General features: G+C 37.1%; 1 protein-coding gene across 1 annotated transcript in view; it reads left to right on the forward strand.

Annotated features, from left to right (window-relative positions):
- Window positions 1-288: 288 nt before the first annotated feature.
- The window catches only part of mtfr1 (mitochondrial fission regulator 1), a 29,803-nt gene continuing 4,161 nt past the window's right edge, over window positions 289-25,930 (forward strand). Inside the window, exons 1-6 of the mRNA XM_028803573.2 lie at window positions 289-372; window positions 6,510-6,677; window positions 8,608-8,706; window positions 12,893-13,017; window positions 22,268-22,497; window positions 23,621-23,876. Coding sequence (XP_028659406.2) covers window positions 6,612-6,677; window positions 8,608-8,706; window positions 12,893-13,017; window positions 22,268-22,497; window positions 23,621-23,876 — 776 coding nt within the window. The 5' untranslated portion in view covers window positions 289-372; window positions 6,510-6,611. The remainder of the gene's footprint in view (window positions 373-6,509; window positions 6,678-8,607; window positions 8,707-12,892; window positions 13,018-22,267; window positions 22,498-23,620; window positions 23,877-25,930) is intronic.

Raw genomic sequence — 25,930 nt, forward strand, 5'->3', positions numbered from 1 at the left:
TCTTAAAGCCGGTTGGCTGTACTCCGAGCAGCGACCAATCAACATTGGAATCTCTGCGCAGCTCGCGCCGCGAAAACTGCTGTGCTATAAAGGTCCACGTGGCCAAATGAATTTCTTATTGGCGGGCGGCAAACTTAATTACACCTCCCCAAAGATACAGGCAGCAATTTCAGGTAGGGTGCACTCATTTGTTGGCTTTACTGCCAGTCTTCTGCCTTTTTGTCCCAGGATTGGCTGCTTAACATATTCACTGACTTGTTCGCCATTGGTCTGTTTCTTTCCTTTCAGGTAAGAAGTTGACAGAAACGACCCTCGGCGATAAAAAGAAAGAAAGAAAGGCACGCGAATGAAAGACGAGAAGGGTTTTGAAAGGTGAGTAATGTAATAATAATATAGGTGTAGGAATTTTTTAGCTGAATAAACTAAGTTAATAAAGTATATCATATACTTAGGTAAACTATTTGTAAAGCGCTATTAATTTTTCGTTTGAGAAAATCCTCAAGTCGTGCAATTTTTTATTTGCCGAGAGGAAAACGTTAATTTTCACGTAACTTACATACATACATTCATATAAATAAGAGAGAGAGATTCAGATGTGGAATGTTATTTAGCAAATCTAGTAGGGAAATGTTTTTTTTCGTATTCTCGTAATGGTCGTTTAACTTGAATTTAGTTGGCTGACTGTAGCCGGGCCGTGGAATGCCGCTTACTCACAACTGAAACTGAATTTTTAAGTCGTTCTTTTGCCACGCCTTAAAGAAAATTTATTAATTTTATTTCTTTTTTTCCTTCTTTCTTTCGTTCTTTCTTTGTAGTCAGTTAACAAGCGTTGGCTTCAGATTGATACTTTTCTTAAGCTTCTATTGAACCTGGAGCTGTATATAGCATGGCCACCCTGCACCTATTTTACTGGACAGGTTACCTTTTTCGTTATGCTTAAATCAAATTGTATTCATCTGTTGAATGGCTTCTACATGTGCCTCCTAGATCCCAAAAATTACTGGATGTATCGATTGAGTGGGCACACTTCTGAGGTCTGCTGCCTACTGCATCCCGCGTTCGTTTTGAATTGTCTTCCATATTTGCGAACAGTGCTTGAAGTCGGCCGGTACTTATCAGGTTTTAGCTGGTGCATGCCAGCACTGTTTTCAAGCGTACCGGATCGCATCACGCTTATCGCAACGCTAAAAAAAATCCGAGGGAGACATGGCATTACAGTGCGTTGCACCGCTCAAAAAAAAAAAAGTTGGAGTACAGTATGTGAATTTCCCCCTGGGATTAATAAAGTATCTATCTATCTATCTATCTATCTATCTATCTATCTATCTATCTAATGCACTACAAATAAAAGGATCACGGCATTAATGTATATTCACTTAAGGCAGTGTTTACGAGTGTTTTTTTTTTTTTTTTTTTTTGCGCTACTCCACTATTCCTCGGGCATTCCCAAAGACGCATAATAGTTCTGAATTGATCTTGTATAAGCGACAATGAATATATGTTCAGCAGTGGGTTCAAGGACTGCCTGAAGATAGTATTTTACATTTATTTTGATAGCAGAACCGTTTATCCAAAGCGAATTATAAAAGCGGTCGAAGTAATCAAGTAAACATCAGTCCGGGGAAATGTTTTTAGGAACAAGTGTTGCAGGATAAAGTTGTGGCAGTTGATCATCACAAGTGAAGAGCAGGACAAATATGCGTGCAAGCTAGTTACAATTCTTAGGTTAGAAAAACTAACGGCTAATGTAATTTAGACAGGAATTCGTCAAATAATAATATTAATTTACAATTATTGGGCGCCTTTCACAAACCCAAGGTCGCTTTACATACAGAGTAAAAAAAAATTACATATATGACAAAGGTTCGTAGAAGAGGGAAGTTTTCAGTTGAGATATAATAGTGCGGAAACAGGAGCAATCTGGAAGAGACTGAGGAATAGAATTCCAGAGTTGAGGGGCTATAGCACTAGAGAAACTGCCTCCCAAGGTGGAGAGTCTGGTGCGTGGGACAGTAAGGAGATTACTGCTCGAGGACCTGACAAGGAGTGTAAGGAGCTAGTAGCTGAGTGAGGTAGAGGGGGGCAAGGTTATGTAGGGCTTTGAAGGTGAGAAGCAGAATCTTGAATTTAATCCTTGATGGAACCGGTAACCAGTGAAGCTGGGAGAGAACAGGGGAGATGTGAGCAAAACGCTTTGTGTGGGTGAGGAAGGGAAGGAAGGGAGTCTTCAAATGCTTCTTAATCACATTGAGGCAGTCAAAATTTCGAATGGAAGTGGGTAGTACATTCCTCCAGCTAGAAGCCACATACAAAATAAATAGTCCGGATTGAGATTTGATGCCACAAGAATGTATCGGCAGATGGTATTCATCAGCATTAAAATATGGTCAAGAAGGAACATAGGACCTTAGACATGTCTCCATATGTATAGGTGCTGAAGCAGTGACTAATGTTGTAGGCAAGCATCAAGTATTTGAACTTAATAGGTACTGCTACAGGAAGCCAACGTACTGATCTGAAAAGAGGAGTGGAAATAAGCAGACGTATTTTAATTTCTTCATTTGTAACCTAATTGAGGGCATTAATTGGTATTGGTTTCATTGGTGTTGCCTGATAAGTTTAGTTTATTTTAAACGCCACTTTATTACAGTGTTTACTAAATATTTCACTTTTAAATATTTTTCAATTGGCTTTGAGAATGATCCCTTTCCAGTATTGGCAGCTGATTTCTTACTATTTTAGTTTATGGTTTTAATTATTGAAATCCATTAAATATAGTATTACATTTTATTTGGGTCAGATACCTCCCCTCTCCTACTCATCAAAATAGGATATTTAAAACTGAATTGCAAATTTCATAACATCACCAGGATTTGACTGTGGACACCACTATGCCATTTAACTTGAATGAATTTAAAACACTTGCTGCAAGAGTTTGTGTGTGTGTGGAATGGTGGAACAGCATTTTCCTTATGAATTGCAGACTTCCGTCTTTCACTTTGGTTACACATTGTCAATCAGTAGAGTTAGTCAGCAGGTTGGTTTCTAATCCTGAACATTTTTCTTCATTGGCGAATGATACCTGCACAGGTGTGTTTCAGATGCTTTTTATGTGTATAAATTGATGCAGTTCAAGGGAAAATAGAGAAGACTACAGTTTGTTCCATGGGACCTAGCCAAGTTCAAGTTGGTCACATCCACAGTACAATGAGATTCTTTTTTACATGTGTCTCCAAGCCTAGTGGCAGTGTCAGTATACAAACAGACAATGAATACAAAGATATTAGACAAATATACAGTAGGTAAGAAACAAGCTTTATGTAGACTCTTGCAGTAGTCCGAGTGCCTGTTGTGATATAATAGTGTAAGTACCACTGGGAACAGGGACAGTTTAATACTCATGCTAACTGTTATATACCCCTTTCCAGACTGGAGGATTGAGAGAGAAGAAAAATTAGTAGATGATGGCTAGTATCTTCAAAATATTTGTTTTTCTAAGGCATCAATATTCTGAACTAAATTCACCAGTCTTTGTGGTTGTTACTTTTGATAATTATGATAACCTGTTTTTGTAGTTGCAGCTGTGCATCTCAAGGTTCTCTGTAAATTTGAGCACTGTGTTTTATGAATGTGCTCAGTTTTATAATGTTTCAAACGAGATGCTAAAATAAGCCATAATCATTGACCATAAAAATATAATGCACACATTTAGAGACTACTATAATTCTTATATTCTGCTGAGTTTAAAGACGACCCAATCTAATGCATTTCTGGAAGCATTAGATACCACAAATAGATACTCTTAGTGTAAAGGAATTGGATAAACCTCTAGCGCTACCAGAATTACTAGATGCTATAAAGTCACTTCAAGGCGGGAAATCGTCAGGCCCTGATGGCTACCCTATAGAATTTTATAAGAAATTCTCCACTCAGCTAGCTCCCCTCTTATTGGCAACATTTACAGAAGCTAGAGATAATCAAATTCTACCTCAAACTTTTCGTCATGCATTAATCACAGTCTTTCCTAAACAAAATAAGGACTTGTTACAATGTGCATCATACAGACCAATTTCACTCCTGAATAATAAGATACTCTCACATCATAGCTAGAAGGATGGAGAAAGTGCTGCCTTCGGTAATATCACAGGATCAAACTGGATTTATTAAAAGCTGACATTTATCTTCCAATCTTCGACGCCTGTTTAATGTAATATATTCACCAGCAAAGTCAAACACCCCAGAGATGATATCATTGGATACAGAAAAAGCATTTGATATGATTGAAAGGAACTACCTTTTCACTAAATTGGAGAAATTTGGGTTTGGCCCGAATATTTGTGCATGGATCAAACTACTGTGTACCAGTCCAGAAGCCTCAGTCTGTATTAACATTTGTTCAGACTACTTTAAACTAGAACGTGGCACCAGACAAGGATGCCCTTTGTCACCACTGCTGTTTGCAATCGCCATTGAAGCACTGGCAGTCCACTGTCGAAATTCTTATACGAAAAGGGGACTATCCAAGAAGGACTGGAACAGAAAATTTTCTCTATATACAGATGATATGGTTTTATATATAGCAGACCCAGAAAACACTGTGCCTGCAGTTTTAACAGCACTTTCAGATTTTCAAAAGATATCTGGTCTCAGAATTAATTTGAATAAAAGTATACTCTTTCCAGCGAATTCACAAGCATATAATATCAGATTGGACACCCTACCTTTTACCATAGCAGATCAGTTTAAATACCTAGGGGTAAATATCACAAGTAAACATAAAGATCTTTATCAACAAAATTTCGCCATCTGTATGGGACAAAATTAAGCAAGACTTGCATAGATGGTCAACCCTTCATCTCACTCTAGCCGGAAGAATTAACGTTGTTAAGATGAATATCCTTCCTAAGCTTTTTTTATTTCAAAACATCCCAATATATATCAATAAATTATTTTTTAAGCAATTGGATTCAACCATAACCTCATTTATTTGGAACGCAAAACATTCACGTATCCGAAGAGCGACCCTACAAAGACCTCAGGCAGAAGGTGGCATGGCTCTACCTAATTTTCAGTTTTATTACTGGGCAGCAAACATAAAAGCCATAAAAACCTGGACACAAATAAATTAACATACACAGGCCTGGTCCACAATAGAAGGAAAATCCTGCAGCACTTCTTTATATTCCCTGCTCTGTGCTCCAATAAATGCAAGTTTTGCAAATATACTAATAACCCAATTGTGCTTCACTCACTCAGAACATGGAACCAAATTAGAAAGCAATTTAAGATGGAAAATCTTCTATCTGTGGCACCCCTGCAAGAGAACCACCTCTTTCAACCTTCACAAACATATCCAGTTTTTAATATCTGGAAAAGATTTGGGATTAAATTGCTCAGAGATCTTTATATAGACAACATCTTTGCATCCTTTGAACAATTACATTCCAAATTTAACCTTCCAGCTACACATTTCTTTCACTATCTTCAAATTAGAAACTTTATCAAACAGAACCTGCCCGATTTTCCTCATCTCGTATCCTCCACCATGCTAGAAAAAATACTGCTCAACCTCGAGGACTTAGACACCAGATAGCAATGCAGAGAATTCACTCGAGCTCCATATGCACAAAGCATAGACTTATTCAACTCAAAATTATATATCGAGCTCATCTGTCTCGCTTAAAACTGTCAAATGTTTCCAGGGCAAGATCCAACCTGCGAACGCTGCAACCAAGCTCCTGCTTCACTGGGTCACATGTTTTGGGCATGCACCAAATTAACTTCATTTTGGACCAAAATTTTTAAGTGCCTTTCAGACAGCCTTGGTGTCACAATCCCTACTATCCCACTAATAGCTGTGTTTGGTGTTCTTCCAGATGGATTTGAAATGGATAAGGACAAGCAAACTGTGATTGCATTCACTACACTTTTGGCACGCAGAGTGATTTTGTTAAATTGGAAGAATCCTAACTCTCCTCTTATAAGTCAGAGGGAAACTGATGTTTTATATTATTTGAAATTGGAAAAAATCAAATTCTCAGTTGGGGGATCTGTACAGAATTTTTTCAAAACCTGGAAGGATTTAATCAATAATATTTTAGAATAAGAATAATTTTCTCTTCCTTCTCCATTTATCTTGTTTTGTCCTATTAAACTCAATAATTTAGGCATGTTTACAAGCCTTAAGTATTACTCCTTTGGCCATGCTATCCTTCTCGGGGGTGGGGTTTGATTTGCTTTCAGTCCTATTTTTTTGTAAAAATTGATCGATTATGTATGGAATGATTACAATAAAAATTAAAAAAAAAAAAAAAAAAAGATTTCTTAAAATTCCACTAAAATCTACAATGTACAGTAATAGATTTTACAATGATACTTGTTTGTCTTGAATAGATAGAACAAGAGTGAAAATGCTTGCTTTAAATTTTTTTTTTTTTTTTATTTATTTTTTTTTTTTTAAACGGAACAAAAGTATATTTGATCATATTACCATAATACTTTTCTTACAGGAGACATTAACTATGGAGCTGAATGCACAGAAGCTTGTCTTCAGGTGGAGATCAGATGTTACTTCCTTGTGGAAAATATTGGTCAATTCAGTTGGTCTCTAAATGAGAGATTTTGTAATTCATATTATTAGGATGATCCTGGAATGTACTGGGTTTGAAATGGATACTGTAAGTATTTTCTCTTACTACTAATTTGAAAGGGTATAATACATGGAAACAAAAAGTATGGGTTTATTCAGTCAGATGCTCCCTACTGTTTTGTTGAGTTGGTTACACAGGCATGAAAAAGTTTATACAAATTAATGACTAATTTCTAGATGATGAAATGTTTTAAGAAGGAAAACAATCAAGATTGTGATTAAGGTAACACTTGCTTGTATTTTTTTTTAGTCTTGAAATAAACACTCAAATGCAATAGTGTTAAGCTGCTAGTAACCAAAATTTTCAATCAGATTAGCTAGTTAGCTAGAATGTTTTCATTCTTGACATTAGCAGTTTGTCTAGTATGTGAAATATGTATCTACACTGCATTTAAACTTAGGGATTGAAAGTAGTGATTAATAATTCATCATTGTAGAAAAAGAAAGTGAACTCTGTTGTAAAGTCGTCATAACATCAGAACATTACTGCCGTAGTGGCATTCATAAACTGCATTGTCTGCCTGAAACCATAAATAAGACAGTCTAATACAGATTACAAGACTTTTCTGTTTTTAGTTGTTCTTATCACGTAGCTACAGGGCTTGAATTTCAATGTGTGGATCATGGCTATTTAAAATATTTAATGTTTTAAAGTAATCAAGCAAAAAATGACTTTCATTATTGACACTCTTATCCTGTTAAAGAATTAGCTCAAAAATCAAAACCTATGCATGCTTTGAGATTCAGTCATGTGTCCAACCCCCTTTAATTTTATAGTTGTTTAAATTGTAGTATTATGCATGTAAACGGGGTGGAGGGGGGAATGTGAGGTTGAAATGGTATATAGGCTAATGACTTGTGTAGTACTGATAAATTTATAGAGGCTTCACATTCCTCATCTAATGTAATTGACATGGTTACAGTTGTCCATCCAACCATCTATCCATTTTAACTGGCTTACCCAGTGTGTTGGATGTGTGGCGGGAGCTCACCTTGCATGTAGTGTGCCACACTCTCATATATACATCCACTTTGGAATGCGAGATGAAAACTAGAGGAAACGCCCCACAGGCAGTGCCAGCTACAGTTATGGCAGGTAAAAATCATCTATAGAAGTTACAAAATGTATGGCTTTGTTTTATATCTGTGAATAACCAGCAATGGTGATGAAATAGGATAATCCATATTAGATAAACTTTATTAATCCTATGTGGAAACTCAAAATATATTCATTCTAAAATAATATTTAGAATTTCCAGAACTTCCACATTGGCCAGACATTCATAAAGCTCAGTTCATTATGTTCTGAAACACAAGTGACAATTCCAATGACCTGACATGTAATGCATTATTGGAATCCAATAATCGCATTTATCAGGACTGCTAAAACATTGGTGAAAATAAATTAGTAAAAACTATTTGCATTTTTAATGAGGTTTTTGAATCTAGTGTTCATTAGTATAACAACTGAAATGTGATCAATTTAGTTGAAGAAAATACAAAACATATTTGAATGGTGTGGATGCAAACTGAATGCAGTTTCCAGCTGTGACTAATTACAATAATTGTAGTCTGGCCAGTTCAGTGGCTATCTCTGGACTAGTATACGGTTGGTGGCATAACAAAAGAATAAGGTGACAAATGTGCATAGGCTAGTAATGACCCTTCTTTACTAGAATTTTCTTATCAAACACTATGAAGGATATTTATATATAACATAATGAAACCTGCAATGTGAGGGTGAAATGTTACACTCCTAGCATAAATGACAAGGGACCACAATTCCTTGTAAATGAAATCCTGCGCAACAAGTTAAAAGGTTCTCCGGTTTGTATGTTGGTATTAACTATAGGAATGTGAAGATTAGGCTGGACATCATGATTTGGACAGTTTATAATTTTCAGTATGTTAAAATGTTGTCTAACAGTTTCATGTTCACTCCCCTTATTTTTTCATAGGTCTTTTGCATGGATAAACCTTACGGATCCACTCGCAGCATTGTGAGGAAAATAGCTGCAAATTTGCCCTTGAAACCATGCCCCAGGGTCCAGTTTCAGGTAGAGAAGAAAACCAATTACTTAATATACTCGGGTGTGAAAAGTATTGCATTGCGTTATGTTACCTAAGTAAGAGTATCCCTAATTTCTTTAATAAGTAGCATCAATTATGTTTAGCTATGAAGGTATTACCTGTTTGATACCAAATTATAAAAATAGAAATAGCCACCTTTTCTGCTCCTGACTTTCAACAGATTTAATTATCTGTAGTACCATTCCAAACTTTGTTCACTTTAAATCTCAAACTATAAATTTAAATGTTTTTCTTTATTCAATGATAAAATATTAACAATAAAAATTCTGAACTTCAGTTTTGAAAGAAAATTTTAGTTCCCATTAGTTTTGAATAAGGTCAAACTATTACAAAGACAAGTTAAACTATTTACAGTTTTCAGCACTTAGAACATTATAAATATAAAAAAAATATAAGTTCCCATACATAGGAAATTTTTTTTTTTTTTTTTAATGAAAAAAAATTTTATTTACATAATGTGCTCAACTTGACTGCCATTGTTTTGAAAACACATTTCAATACGTGTCCGACATTGCTGATGAACACGTATTAGCACAGCTGGAGTTATGCTTGTAATGGCGTTTGCAGATACGTTCCCTAAGATGATTTATGTTTCGTGTGTGATGTTCTTTCCATGTTTTCTGTTAAATTCGATTACAACCATGCGGCTGCTTCCTGACCCGGCCATCAGTATGATTTCAACTCGTTGCTCTTTATACAAATGCATTTTTTAGGGTATCTGAAATATAAAAAATAAAATGTTAAAAACCATATGTATGGAAACTTATGGCCCACCCTGTAGTATGGACTAATTAGAAATCTATTTGTTGCCTCGTAGTATAGACCTATAATATAAAATAAGGGTGGGTGGAATAAACAAAATTATATACAGTAATCCCTCCTCCATCACGGGGGTTGCGTTCCAGAGCCACCCGCGAAATAAGAAAATCCGCGAAGTAGAAACCATATGTTTATATGGTTATTTTTATATTGTCATGCTTGGGTCACAGATTTGCGCAGAAACACAGGAGGTTGTAGAGAGACAGGAACGTTATTCAAACACTGCAAACAAACATTTGTCTCTTTTTCAAAAGTTTAAACTGTGCTCCATGACAAGACAGAGATCACAGTTCCGTCTCACAATTAAAAGAATGCAAACATATCTTCCTTTTCAAAGGAGTGCGTGTCAGGAGCACAGAATGTCACATAGATAGAGAAAACAATCTCTAGCAAACAAATCAATGGTGCTGTTTGGCTTTTAGGTATGCGAAGCACCGCGGCACAAAGCTGTTGAAGGCGGCAGCTCACACCCCCTCCGTCAGGAGCAGACAGAGAGAGAGAGAGAGAGACAGAGTTTGTTTTTCAAGCAAAAATCAATACGTGCCCTTCGAGCTTTTAAGTATGCGAAGCACTGTGCAGCATGTCGTTTCAGGAAGCAGCTGCACAAAAGATAGCAACGTGAAGATAATCTTTCAGCATTTTTAGACGAGCGTCCGTATCGTCTAGGTGTGCGAACAGCCCCCCTGCTCAATCCCCATACGTTAGGATCAGAGAAAGTCTGCGCAAGAGAGAGAGAGAGAAAAGTAAGCAATCTAGCTTCTCAGCCATCTGCCAATAGCGTCCCTTGTATGAAATCAACTGGGCAAACCAACTGAGGAAGCATGTACCAGAAATTAAAAGACCCATTGTCCACAGAAACCCGCGAAGCAGCGAAAAATCCGCGATATATATTTAAATATGCTTACATATAAAATCCGCGATGGAGTGAAGCCGCAAAAGGCGAAGCGCGATATAGCGAGGGATTACTGTAGTATATTTTTAAAATGTTGGACGATAATGGTGTAAATCATAGTGTAAACCTCAATCTAACAATGTCTAAAATGAAGTACTTCTGACTTATGGTAATATCAAAACTACTGCTCGAGTCTTTTTTTTTTTTTTTTTTTTTTTTTTTTTTAACCTGAGATAAAACTACAGTAGATTTATTTTTGTTGTTTTAACAATTATGTAAACTGCAATTAAATCGGAGAACAAATTTAACAAATAGGTTTCATTCTAAAACAGTATCTGTCTTTCAGCAGTGCAAACATCTCTGAAATAAAACATCTAAAATGTGCCACCTTGCATGTAATGTTTTCGTATAACTTGGAATACAAAGTATGCAGCATTATACTATGCTAGCATCAGCATGTGCTAAGTGTATGAGAGCAACAAAGCTATTGGTATATGAAGTGCACTGCCACCACCAGTTTGATGCAGAGAAAGGATAACATAAGGTGGTATACTGTGGACAGAACAAACTAAGTGTAAAGAGCACAGTATATGTCAAGTTGATGCTGGATGTGCGCTTTGTATTTCAAGAAGTGTGAAAACATTCCACTTCACCTACAATGTACGTTAAAGCATAACAGTCTGCTTTCTTTGTGCACGCATCTGCCATAAGAACTTGCGTGTGTGTGAATCAATACGTAAGCGTGTGTGTATGAGATTAAGTATGATCTCCAGCATTTCAATGTAGCAATACTCAAATCATATTTTTTGTTTTTCTAAAAGGAACTTCATTTGTGGCCAGGTATCATGTTCCATCAGTCCTTTCATGTTTGCAAAGAAAGCCCACAGTTGTATTGCCATGTGCTATACTGTGTCAGGAGGTAACGGAGCATGTACTCCACAACAGCTTTTTTTTGGGAAGAGAAAAAAAAATCTGTGGAATTTTGTATGAGTTATTAAGGAAAGTCATCCAGTGATCACAAGCAAAACTATAGTTGAGCCACTGGCTAATCACTTGATAGACTGTGTAGCTTTTTAATTGACTGCATCCTTAGTCCTGTTTGATTAGCATAAAACTACATATATATTTATATAATATATGGATACAGATGTATTTCTGTTTAGTAAAATAAATTATGAATTTGGACAGTCATCAACACATCACTGTGTCAAAACACATATGAAAAGAATATTTGTCATTAGATGAAGATTCAATACTTGTAATACTGAATTGTTTAAGTATTAATCACACCGGCTAAGCAGTAATTTTACAAAGAACGTAATATATAAAACATGCACTTCACATATGCAGTATGTAACTACCTTTTTAACTTCTTGCAATCGTGTAACCTATTTGCATAATTATTTTGCTAATTTTTTTCTCATTTTTGTTATTTTAGTAAAACTTTTTTTTTTTGAATGCAGAGCATGATGATTGGCAGTTATTGTCAGTACTTGTATCTTTCATCACAGATAAAAGGTTATATTACAGCATCATGAACTGGCCCATCTAAAGCATCTCTGTGAGATATTTGTAAACTTAGTTATTGGTTAACCTCACTAGCTAGAGTGACCACATGGTCATCTCCTCCTTTCTGTTTATTTTTTCTCATCAACTAAATTGCAGTCAGATTTATGAAATCATTTACATATCTATAAGGCAAAAATGTATATGTGTGTGAGTTATGTATGCTTTTATGCTGATGTAGTCCCAAGTTGGCATTTAATTTTTTCCTCAGTTGGGGGTATTTAGCATGAATACCAGTCCCCCGTTACATGTTGTATAGATTAGTAACATTAGCTGTTGGAAGAAAAACCAAAATTTTCAGAATTTTCAACTTAGATAAGTATAGGCTATGTATATCGATTAATCTGGGCTATTGAAAACTGGACAAATGCCTCACCAGTGTTCTATTAGAAGTAACTGTGTAAATCACCTTATGATTAATTGCTCATTTTAAGAAAACGCAACAACAATGCTTTAATGATCTGAGCACTGCTAATTCTAAACAATATTTTCTGTTTTAAATAGGTTTTGTCTTGCCTGCAAGTTATTGGTGTGTTTTTTTGTTTTAAATGATAGACATTTACTTGGCTGTATGTGTGGAGTTTGCACATTTTCCTCTGTCTGCATGGAGTTTCCACTCTCATTCCAAAACCATGTATGTTAATTATACTGGTGATGTCTCCTAATATACTGTACATATGTGTGACTGTGCCTCGTGATAGACTAGTTCTATATTAGTTTTTGCCTTACTTCTTAAGTCCCTAGCCTTGCCACAACGCTGAACTAGAATAATTTTGTTAGGAGATGGGTGGGGAGATAGGTATTTGCAATTTTATCATTAGTCCAATCAGTGGAAATGTATTTGGAATGTTTACTTTGTATTAATTTGTTCCTAGATTCTACCATATACTCAGGACTCCAGTGTGACTGATAAAATTCCCAGGGAAGATGGCACAGTAACTTCCCTTGCCGATGTTTCCTGGATTATGGATGATGAAATGGAAGCATGCACAGGACTAAGGTATTCACACTGCTCACATGGGGAAAGGTAGGGGTTGTGGGCCCAAGTAATTAAACAATGGGATTTAATAATTAAGAACAGATAGCCCTACCTTGTGGCAGAGCAAAAATGCACCTGTATCCCTTGTTTAGTTTCCATCTAATAAAATATCAATGCATCTTAAAAATATGAAAGGTAGTATTACACACTACAAGTGTTAAATACGTAGAAGAAAATTAATGTGTTGCATAAGGTCTTAAATCGTAGAGAAGTCTGACATATAATTGTGCTGGAAACTTCATATTGTTCTTAACATATGTAAGGTAATGAATGTGAAGTCAAGTATTCAGTTATGTAAATTCATCACTTTTAAGTCCTTGCTGTTAAACTGCCTTTGTTTTATTATTTAACACTAGAATTACCAGCGCCAACGAAAAAACTCGTAAATTCGGCCCACCTTAAATCCCTTCGCACCTCTCCGTCAGCATCTTTTGTCTTCTAAATGTGTCGATAAGCCCAAGCAGCCTGCTATACTTCTGCCCCCCCCAACCACCCCCCTCGCCTCCGAACGGGCAAGAGGTTCTCCCAGTTCCTGCCTTGACTGATTATCTGGGACTGAGCTACCCAGAATTGTAAGGGGAAATAATTTGATTGTTATAGACACAAAAACACACATCTATGTAAACGCATCGTTAAAACAAACGTTTTTCATGTTTTAGTAATAAATAACAAAATGTAGACATGAACTGTATAATGTGTGAAGGCTGGTGGCCAAATATCAAATAAACACTTTCACAAAAGGTGCAAGTACAATACGACAGCTTCCGTGGTGCAGTGGTAAGATCCACTGACTTATAATCCAGAGGTCGTGAGTTTGAAACTGGCTCCATGGCAAATTTACTGTTTTGAGTAGTGAGCTGTTCTTATTGTTAATATTATACAATAAAAACATACATTTGATTTGTGTCTGTAAAAGCCGGTGTAAATTTATAGTACTTGTATCATGATCGTGACTGAGAGAATAAAAGTGGGTTGGGAGGGAACCACTAACTTTTATAACACCCACCCCCCGCCTCAAATCTGACATGGTTACTTTTTATCTGAAACTGGGAATGACTGTAGATGTGAGTGGTGTTTTGAGACAATGGAACTGGAAATGCTCTGATCTGGAGGGATAAAAGCTGACACACAAACGCTGCTGAATCTGCCTTCTTCGTTATCTCGCTGTCACTTGAATTTCCTGCTCACGCTGAATTAGTATGCACCTTATGGTCCATGATGTCAAAGCCACACTGACAAAAAACAGACATATGTATATATGATATTTGGAATAACTCATTTTATGACCTGTATAGTACCCAGATTATCCCAGATAATCAATCAAGGCAGGAACTGGGAGAACCTCTTGTCCGTTCTGAAGTGGGGATGGTATAGCAGGCTGCTAGCTGCTTCAGCTTATCGACACATTTAGAAGACAAGACGCTGATGGAGAGATGCGAAGGGATTTAAGGTGGGCCCGATTTTTTTCAAGTTTTTTCATTGGCTCTGGTAATTCCAGTGTTAAGGCAAACACCTAATTCTTCTCAAAAAGAGGCATTGTTACTTAACTTTTTTTTTTTTTTTGGTATCTGAAATGTAAACTACAATCAAAAAATACTTTGGTAAAAGTACAATTTAGCTAACGTAAATGTCCTCAACTATACATACCGTGCTTTGGAAAGCATCAGCAGAATATACTTAGTGCAGGGGTGGCCAACCAGTCAGAGACCAAGAGCCACATTTTTTACTGTGTTACCGCAAAGAGCCACATCATACACATGTGCACACATGAACATCACCCATCCCTTCCCCACACACACACACACACACACACACCTCTGCTCAGCCAGATTTATTGTAAATGTCACACACCAACATGATAATGACATAAATTGACTCCTACAGTATTAAAACCACAGGCCAGTCATTTTCAACAATGAACATTGTGTGTACTGTCTCACACACAAACTCTCAGTTCAACCAAGTCCACAAACAAAAATATAATAATTTAAAATAGCGTTTTTCTTTTACTATGCATGTTGCTTAGTGGGACTTCTGGCATTCCTTGCCTTGAACAATCCTCTTCAAATCTGGCTTGTATTCCGTTGTTGCCACTCCAAGCAATTCTTTCACATGGGTGTCAGTCAGAACAGATCGATGCTTTGATTTCACGTGTTTCAGGGTAGAAAACACAGACTCGCAGACGTATGTTGACCCAAACATTGACAGTATCTTAAGCGCAGCCCGTTTGACATTGGGCTATTTTTCCATTGGCACACTTTTCCAGAACTCAATGGTCCCTTCCCTTAAAGCAGGTTTCACTTTGTCCTCCTCACAAAGATCGATCATCTCCAACTCAGCCGCAGCCTCATCTGTGACTAGCGGGGCTTTCAAACAGTCAGTCTCCGCATTAAATGGGTTGACGAGGAACGTAATCTGTGGCCTTTTCAGTTGTAGATCACGGAACCTGGTCACAAAGCTTTCGTGCAGGTTTTCAACCAGTGTTGCATATCTGGCTCTTTGCTTATTCAGGGCGGCGCTGGTGACTTGCCCGCTGGCTTTTAGAAGAGTGGGAAAATGCGTTAAGTCTCCCTTTTGAATATGCACCTTGAACAGCTTCAGTTTGTTGAGAAATGCAAACACACTTTGCACCAGGTCAGACAGCATTTTTAACTTACCCTGCAGGGTCAGGTTCAGTCTGTCCAAGTGACACAGCATGTTGACCAAAAAGACCAGATCCATAATCTACTTGAGGTCAGAGAGCTCGGGATAGTTCTTGTCCTTCTCTTCCATTAAGAGTTTCACGGCATCCAAAAGCTCAAAGAAGCGAGAGAGTACTTGGCCTTTTGACAGCCACCTCACAGTGTAGTGCAGCGGCAGGTCACCTGGAAGCCCTTGGTCCAACTCAGCGATGAGATTGAAATGCCTGTGGTTAAGTGCATGTGTGCGGATGTAGTTGACGATTTCCATCACAGGCTTCATGACGTTGGCTAAATTCAATGATTTAGATACAAGTTTATCCCTGTGGATGATGCAGTGGAAATTCCAAAACTCGGGAAATGTTTGGTCAGCTTTGCACAGCCCCACAAGCCCGTTCACAGATCCGATCATGGCTGGCGCTCCATCCGTGGCTATTGCAGTTAGTTTCGGTATGGGCAGATTTGCTTTCACAAATACAGGCATTATTGTTTCTTTCACATCTATGCCACGGGTTCTGTCTTTTAATGGCACAATATCAAGGAGTTCTTCTTTGATCACACAATCGTTTGACACAGACCGTGCAAATATTGCCAACTGAGGCTTGTCTTGTATGTCACAACTCTCATCCAATGTGACACTAAAATACTTGCATGCTTGAAGGTCAGAGTGCAACTGTGATTCAATAGCCGTGTTAATGTCCGATATTCTGTGTTCAACAGTGTGGCGGGACAGTTGGACGTCTGATACCATGCGTTTTAGTTTGTCGTTTTCAGGAGACAAGATTTCAACAACGTCACTGATGCATTTTTTTAACAAACTCCCCTTCATTGTATAGCTTTTTAGCACGTGCAGTATTCCAAGCCAGTTGATACGATGCAAGCGTTACGGTGTCTGAGCGCTTCGTAAATTTTCGGAAAAACTGTATCTGCTTTTCTGCCTGAGTTTTCAAAGTGACCAACTCGTGCTTGCGAAGTTTAGTCCCTTTTGGAAATTCCTGGTTGATGTTAGCATGGAGTGAGCTGAAGTGGCGTTGAAGATTTGAATCTTTGAAATGCGCTAATGACGCCTGACATATAAGGCAGAATGGCTTGTCATTACGTTCAAAAAAAAAAAAAAAATTAAACTCTCCCACTCTGTTAAAAAAGTCCTGTGTTCATCTTCATATTTTCGTTTTGCTGTGCATTTTTTCCCTGCCATTTTGAGAGCGAACTTGACACATTGTTTACTTAATGATCATGCCCCTACTAGGAAACTTTGCGGTATTTTCATCTCACGCACATGCGCATTTGACGAAAATACCATATTGAACTCAAGCGAAGCGAACACGAACATTAAAAAAAAAAAAAAAAACACAAACTTCGATATGAGCGTAAGAGCCGCATGAAACCAGGCAAAGAGCCGCAGGTTGGCCACTCCTGACTTAGTGGTACAATAGACATATTAAAGACGGACATACACAGACAACTAGAAACACTGTAATGTATATGGCAATTCAATTTCAAGCTGTAATTCTGTATACTGCTAGCACATGCATGGTAAGTTAGTAATTTAGAGTCATCCTTAAATATCAGTTAATAATGTAGTCTATAATTGTCAATTATACTGTGAACTGTTTGAGACAGCAAAGACTTCAATGGAGACAAGAAAACATTAGTTTTGCAAATGCAGTTTTGCAGCAGAAGACACAAGAAATGCGAGTCTATATTTACACCCAAAAGCAAATGTTTATATTAGGCAAGTTGAATCGGCACAGCAGCAGCATGTAGAAGCATATTGTAAAAAAAACTTGAATTCATGTGGCTGTGCTGCACTTCTGCATTTATGTGAAAGTATTGAATAAGAAAGCCAGTTATATAGGCATTTGGAGCAGAAAATTTCTCAAACAGAAAGAGTTGTTGATTATGTATAGAAGTACAGTACTAAATCTGTATAGGCCCTGTATATCTCGCCAATTGCAAGCTGAAATATGTGCTTAGACAAATTTAAGGATGTCACAAAAGATATAATTGATTACATCTTGCTAGAAGAAGGGGCCTGATCTACCTCGATGTAGCCAATAAAAGGTGTCATTTTTCTTGACTTCTCATTGCATTCATAATGGCTAATAAGGTGCAGCACCGCTAGTATTACACTTTGAGTAAGAGTATTTTAATTTAAAAATACTTTTCAAAATTGGTCTACTCAAGGATGGTAACGTATATGAAAATTTAATTCATTACTTTCTACCATTGGTAATTTATAATATCATGCAGAGACTAAATATGCTGTATGAATTAGTTTTAATGGTAAATTGTTTTGTGACTTCCTGAAAAAGAATAGACACAAACCTACAGCTACAAAATTGAGCTTTCCTCTAACTTTCTAAAGATACCAGGGTGCCTTTGTGGCATTAGACCTATAAATAATTAAAAGAAAATGGCTGTGCTTGCTAAAGTTGGCCACCAACAATTGGAGCAATTTAATAGCACTATTGAATAAGCCCCTTATTCAGTTAAGTTTCATGAGTTATGATCACCAGATACTCAAACCAGATTTTTGACCCCATATTCGGTGACACAGCTTGTCTTAAATAGATAGATACTTTATTAATCCCAAGGGGAAATTCACAAAATAGTTTGATCCTTTGAAAGTACTGCACCAACAACAGCAGATGCACCCTAAAGCTATATAAAGAGACATGCCCTGGAGTATGCCACAGGCTTGGGCACTGCCCAATATGCCCAGTCACTGGAGAACATGCTGGATGTCATAAAAGCAAAGATAGTTACAGTAAGACATTTAAGATTGAAACATCTTTTTTCTAAGAGACTCTTGACTAACTCCATCATGTGATTCAGCCTGGTGAATCTTTTTGTTAACCTATTGGAACTGAACAGAGGAGTCCTCCAAATCAAAAGGTGAGGTGTGTGGCTCATGGTGAATAAGAATTGGTGCGACAGTGGGAACATAATGGTCTCATCACACTACTGCAAACCCAATCTGGAGCTCCTAATGATTAACTGCAGACCATTTTTATCTTTCCCGGGAGTTTACTTCAGTCATTTCATAGCTGTGTGTATTTCACCTGAAGTGAACACAGACACTGCCCAGAGTGAACTGTATGAGATACTCTGTTGCCACCAGAATGATAACCTGGACTTTACCCTAATCGTGGCTGTCGATTTTTAACTAGGCTAGTCCTTCCTTCTTTTTTTATAAAAGGCAATGGCAAACTTATCAGCACATTACATGTTCTACCAGAGGGGACAGATCACTGGATCATTGCTATACTCAGTTTAAAGACTACAATAAAGTATAGGTGCTGCCTCCTTTTGAGCAAGTCTGACCATGCTACAATCATTCCTTTGCCCAGATATAAATAAAAAAAAAAATGAAATGATTGGACAGACCAGTTAGAGGTCATTCTCCAAAATGCTCTGAATGTTGCTGAATGTGTTAGATAGATAGATACTTTATTAATCCCAAGGGGAAATTCACATACTCCAGCAGCAGCATACCGATAAAGACAATATTAAATTAAAGAGTGATAACAATGTAGGTATACAGACACACAATCTTTGTATAATGTTAATGTTTACCTCCCTGGGTGGAATTGAAGAGTCACATAGTGTGGGGGAGGAATGATCTCCTCAGTCTGTCAGTGGAGCAGGACAGCGACATCAGTCTGTCGCTGAAGCTGCTCCTCTCTCTGGAGATGATACTGTTTAGTGGATGCAGTGGATTCTCCATGATTGACAGGAGCCTGCTCAGTGCCCATCGCTCTGCCGCAGATGTCAAACTGTCCAGCTCCATGCCTACAATGGAGGCTGCCTTCCTCACCAGTTTGTCCAGGCGTGAGGCGTCTCGCTTCTTTATGCTGCCTCCCCAGCACACCACCACGTAGAAGAGGGCTCTTGCCACAACCGTCTGGTAGAACATCTGCAGCATCTTATTGCAGATGTTGAAGGACACCAGCCTTCTAAGGAAGTATAGCCCGGCTCTGTCCTTTCTTACACAGAGCATCAGTATTGGCAGTCCAGTCCAATTTATCATCCAACTGCACTCCCAGGTATTTATAGGTCTGCACTCTCTGCACACAGTCACCTCTGATGATCACAGGGTCCATGAGGGGCCTGGTCCTCCTAAAATCCACCACAAGCTCTTTGGTTTTGCTGGTGTTCAGTTGTAGGTGGTTTGAGTCGCACCATTTAACAAAGTCCTTGATTAGGTTCCTGTACTCCTCCTGCCCACTCCTGATGCAGCCCATGATAGCAGTGTCGTCAGCGAACTTTTGCATGTGGCAGGACTCCGAGTTATATTGGAAGTCCGATGTATATAGGCTGAACAGGACCGGAGAAAGTACAGTCCCCTGCGGCACTCCTGTGTTGCTGACCACAATGTCGGACCTGCAGTTCCCGAGACGCACATACTGAGGTCTGTGGTTAAGATAGTCCACGATCCATGCTACCAGGTATGAATCTACTCCCATCTCTGTCAGCTTGACCCTAAGGAGCAGAGGTTGGATGGTGTTGAAGGCACTAGAGAAGTCCAGAAACATAATTCTTACAGCACCACTGCCTCTGTCCAAATGGGAGAGGGATCGGTGTAGCATGTAGATGATGGCATCCTCCACTCCCACCTTCTCCTGGTATGCAAACTGCAGAGGGTCGAGGGTGTGGCAGCTGTGACTTCCTATGTTGGATTTCTTGTAAATGAAAAGTGTCGTCATCCTCATCAGGATTTGCCCAAACCAGAAACCATGGGTGGATGAAACCATTTGTGATACATTAAGTACATGTAATGCTGCATGCAACTCTGGGCTTGTTTGGTAGTCTGGACAAATACAAAGTCACCTTGTACAATAAGGAGAGCCACAAAAGCTGCTAAGTGATGAAGTAGTGAAAAAAGAAATGACAATTTGAAGAAATTGATCCTAGGCCCATGTGACACAGTTTGTGGACAATAACTGACGAGCTTAATTTCTACTCACACTTCGATGTGAATTCTGCTGATGCCACACAGTGTTACAACCCATCTGCGTTGGGATGACCACTTAGTGAGGAAATGGTGCTAACTTTGCCAGAACACAACGTAAGGAGAGCTTTCAGAAATGTGAACATAAGAAAAGCAGCAGGTCCAGGTGGTATTCCAAGATGCATTCTGTTTTTAAGGTCTAAGCCGATTTAGTTTGTACCAGTGTTCATGGTAATATTTGATCTATCCTAAAACCCTGTATGTTGTACCAACATTGTTCCTGTACCTAAGAAAACCAATTCAACCTGTCTGAATGACTATATTCTATAGCAAAATTACGTATGCTTTTTTTTTTATACCAGAATTACAGGATCCATCACAGTATGCCTATTGTTCCAGTAGATCCACAGAGGATACCATCACCTTGATCCTATATACAGTGCTGGCCCACCTGGACAACAAGAGAGGGAATTATGTACACGTTATTTATAGCTTTTTTCCCATGAAAACTAGTCTAATCTCCATTACCCTATAAATATCTTTGCTAAGACAAAGAGTTGGTCTACTCTCTAAAAGCAGGTATAGAATAAACAGTCTTATTGTTAATCTGAGGCTCATCTGTCTAGTGGAGTCTCTTTTTCCAGTTTTCCTCTGTTCATCTAATCAAGGTGACCTTGCTCAAAGTTTAAGTACACTGCATCTGCTTTGGACCTGCCCTGTGTAGAAACACAAGAGTGGGGGGGGCGGGGGCGAGACCATCCTTGATTGATTTGACTTTGGTTCAAGTCACTGCTACACGTAAAGGTGAATTTGACTATCTAGCCTTTAAATTTGCATTCAGTGTCCCAAAATTCAGTCTGCATTGATAAAATCTAGAATTTCTGGATCATTTAACCCACCTGTTATTGCACTTCTTTTTTTTTTTTTTTTTTTTTTTTTTTTTATACCTCACACGGCACCCTCAGTTGGTTTTGAACCTGTCCAAACTATGTGAGCAACTTGCCAATTGGCACACCTATAGGCCTGGTTGCAGGAATAGTTAGTATTTTAAACTAAATACTTTCAGCTGGTGGTCTGTTTTAATTAACATTGATTTATTTTTGAAAATTTAAGAAATTTGTTTTGTTGTTGAAATTTATAGGAAGTAATATGCTGAAACTTTTATAAAATTGGTAGTGGAACTGATTGACAGGGAAATGAAACTAGTTGTAGCTATTGACTACATACTAACACTAAGCATGAGAGGATGTTAGGTATGTTTTTGTAACTGATTTATTGTAGGTCACTTTTGATTTTTTTTTTTTTTTGTGCACACATTCATGATGGCTAAAAATTCAAAATTAAACTGGTTGGCAGGATTGAACTGAACATAACATTTGCCAGTAGTCCTTTTTTTGCTGGTGGTGGCCGTAAATTGCTGCATTTCAAAATGTATAAGGTTGAACTTTTTTGGCCTCTCTTGCTTGAGGCAGTTTATGGGCCATTTGATGACTGGTTATGTGTGCAGTATGTAATGCATATTCTCTATTTTATTGAAATGTAATTATTTATGGGGTGTATTTATTTATTTTATGAACAGATCAGAGAACCGGCCATTTTTCATCTCAAGTCAACAACATTTGCTTGGAAAACCCCTCACCAGACAAGTGTCTTTACCAGTTATGTGTAAAGAAGGCCAGGAAACTGTGTCTTTAGGATTTGCCAATAATGAGGCAATACAGAAAATAAGTGCACTTGAAAATGAGCTTGCCAGACTCCGGGAACAAATCGCCCAAATTGTTTTGGTTCAAGAGAAAAATTCTCTATCTGGTATGTCGTTTTTCTTTTGAGAAATGTAAAAATAACTTTAATGAAATATCAATACAACCTAACTTTAACCAAGATGACTTTATCTTAATTTTTATAGTTTAATAAGATGATGAGATATAGCTGTCAAAGGAGTAACTCACAAGAATTTCTGAATATTTTATAAGTTGAATATTGAGAGGCTCATTACAAGATTCCCACCAACCTCCATCTTCAAATATGCAGACAATGTGTGGGGATTTTGAATTCCACACATTTTAATTTCATTTGTTTTCAAGTAAGCAGTTTTCATTTTAGCTTAGCTTCTGACTCTCTTGTTAATTTTCTTTTGATTTTTTTTTTTTACATTTTTATGGTTTTTATTAATTATATCATTGCTTCTATTGAAGTACTTTTAATTTAGCCAAAGATTAATCCACTGCAAAAATAGTATGTATGTATGTATGTACAGTTATATATGTACATATGTATATATAATATATATAAAAATTATACTAGCTGTGTAAGCCCGGGCTCCTAGAAATTGTTAGAGAAAAATAATTGAAATGCACTCGCTTTCTTTCAGTTTCATGTTGTAGCCTTGCACTTAAACATTATTTTTAGTATATTATATATGTCTGTAAATGGTTGTAACATAAGGTACATATAGTGTGATACTGTATTTTGTCCGGGTTTGATGTTTCATTCTCTTTTTATTTTATTGTATTTTTTTAAAAAAAATTTTTAAACTCTTTCTTAATGAACACATTACAGAGATTAAATTGTGGTATATACAATCTAAAATTTATACATAATTAAGTTTTACTGACCTACATTTTATATAATTCTAATTTTTATTATCGAGTATCAATAGCAGACAGAATTTGGCAGGTTTGTATCTTGTTCTGAAATAAATTCATACAATTGTTTGTATTCAGTACAGAGTCCTTTAAAATGAGTCTTAACATGATGGGAAAAATGTGATGATAAAACAATAAAATATGCCACTGAGTTAGTGAAATATCATATAAGGCATATAAATATTAGTGAAAGTAAATGTGTGATTGGTTTCATTTAAACAACATTTAATAATAACCTTAAACTTATTAATGGGATTACTTTATATTTTTTCCCCCTCCTACAACAGCCACAGGTGAGATGGTGTCTCCTAGCCCATTGCCTGAGTCAGTTTCCCCTGCTCTTCCTCCCCCACCACCACCACTACCACCACCACCACCACCTTGTCTGCAACGCAGTGTTTCTGCTATCGATCTCATTAAGGAACGAAAAGGAAAAAAGATGGAGCAGACAACCTTGCATTCTGCTAGTAAGCCTCCTGATGTACCAAATATGTTGGATGTTCTTAAAGACATAAACAAAGTGAAGCTGCGTTCTGTTAAGAGGTTAGTATAAGTATAGTAACATAGTATGTAAAAATAAGTTTATGGCCACTTCTTTAAAAATGTTTTTCCCCCCTCTCTCCAGAGAAGTGTTGACCGCGGCTCACCTGTTATCCCCTTATTAGATCCATTAATTGCTAAATCGTGTGCGTCAAAGTACTTCTTGAGTTTGCAGGTTATATTTACATAAATGACAGAAATGCAAGATTAAGTAGTTTGTTTGTTTTTAAATAAAAATAATTAATAAAATTTAATAGTATATAATATAAAAATCCCAATTTAACATTTCCATGTGTAACTTTTTCTCATTTTATACTTTTGAATTTTGTGTGGTAATTCTGGTTTTTCAGAAGTAACATTTGTTGGGGGGGGGGGGGGGGGGGGGGGGGGGGGTTATTGTGGTGGTCTTGTATTTTTATGTAACTTCACTATTGGTAATTTTACTGTATTAAACCATGAGCAAATTTAATAAGGATCCTGTATCTTTAAAATGGTATTGGTTATTTATTGTTTACAATAAACAATTTTTAAGTGGTTCCTTACTCCTGAATATTCTGAGACTCTGTTTTAATAAACTGTTAGATTGATCTTTTTTTTCAGATATAATTTTGAATTGATAATGTCATTCACATATGTACCCAGCCATGTGTGCATATTTTAATAACTGGGCTACAACTAGGAAAGTACAAAAATGCCAGACCATAACAATTTTTTAAAGCAGTTATGTAATTAACCAGCCAGCAGATGGTGCTGAGAGTAGCTTTCCTAAGGGTGTGCTGTCCTCTGAAGCTATTGTAAAAACTCGCTTGAGCAGCAGCTTGACAAATTGGTTGGTGCAGTTAATGCATAATTTGTTTAGAGTTAAATTGTGCAATTAACAAGGCGATTTCCTCTCATTTGTTAATTTGAACTGTTTGCATGGTGTGTGCCTTTTATTGCTAATTATTAAATCTATAGCTGTAATCTTTATGCAAACTTGGTTGATAGCTACACTGTAATAGAGATGTGGATGGTTGCTAATCAAGAAAACATCATGTGACTTACTGGCTGGGTGAGAATGTGGTTTTATTTTCTTGCATATGTGCCGTTTTTAATATTGCCTGCTTAAGCAGAAAAAAACATTACAGTATATTCTTTTAGTAATCTGCTTCCTTGATAATTTTAATCAGTGTTTTCTGGAATTTCTTTCCAGAATTGTTACACATTGACAAGGTAGCATGTAGATTTTTATAAAACTGTAGACAATTTTAATAAACATTACATTCTCAGAAATGCGTTATCCTACTGAAGTGTTTTATTTTCTTACTTTTTGTAGTGACTTGCAAACCTAAATAGCTCTTAAATAGTTAAACAATAAAGTGACAGGTTAATACAATCTAAAGAAACAATCCCCCTTTTTTTTTCCACCACTTTCATAAAATCTATTTTAGTGCTGGGAATAACCCAGAATAGGCCATTAGTTTATTGTAGAACATACTAAAGCTATTTTGGAGATGCTACTTGACTTGCAGTATATATATATTTTTTTTTTTTTTTTTTTTTAAGAGACATTTTTGTGATTCTAAAAAGAAATATGACCACACTGCCAGAGAATATGTAAAAACTGAATGCAGAAAGCAAATCAGTTGTAAATTTAACCAGGGTAATGGATGTAAGTGCAGACTGAACAAAATCCATTTAGTGCACTGTACAACATATAATGTAAATGTATACAGGAGTCATTAGTGTTTAGATTTGTGCCATTATTATGCAAGAATTGCTCACCTGCTTCCATTGCCCTGTGTCACTACTGTATATCCACTCAGTCTGAGTGGATCAGACATTGACTTGGCACCATCCTCTGGAAGAAGAAACGGAATGTTTTCACTGATTCAGACTATAGCACACTTACTCTAACCCTCCTTTATTTACTAGCTTGAAATAGGAAAAGAAGGCACGATCTGTAGAAGGTTAGCCTAGAACCTCACTTCCCCATAATAAAAGCTAAATCCAGGTGTCCATAGCTGAAATGCTTACTGGCTGCCCATACAGGCAACACATCACCACTTTTCAGCACT

The sequence above is a fragment of the Erpetoichthys calabaricus genome, chromosome 6 (genome assembly GCF_900747795.2).
Source record: "Erpetoichthys calabaricus chromosome 6, fErpCal1.3, whole genome shotgun sequence".
NCBI lineage: Eukaryota > Metazoa > Chordata > Cladistia > Polypteriformes > Polypteridae > Erpetoichthys > Erpetoichthys calabaricus.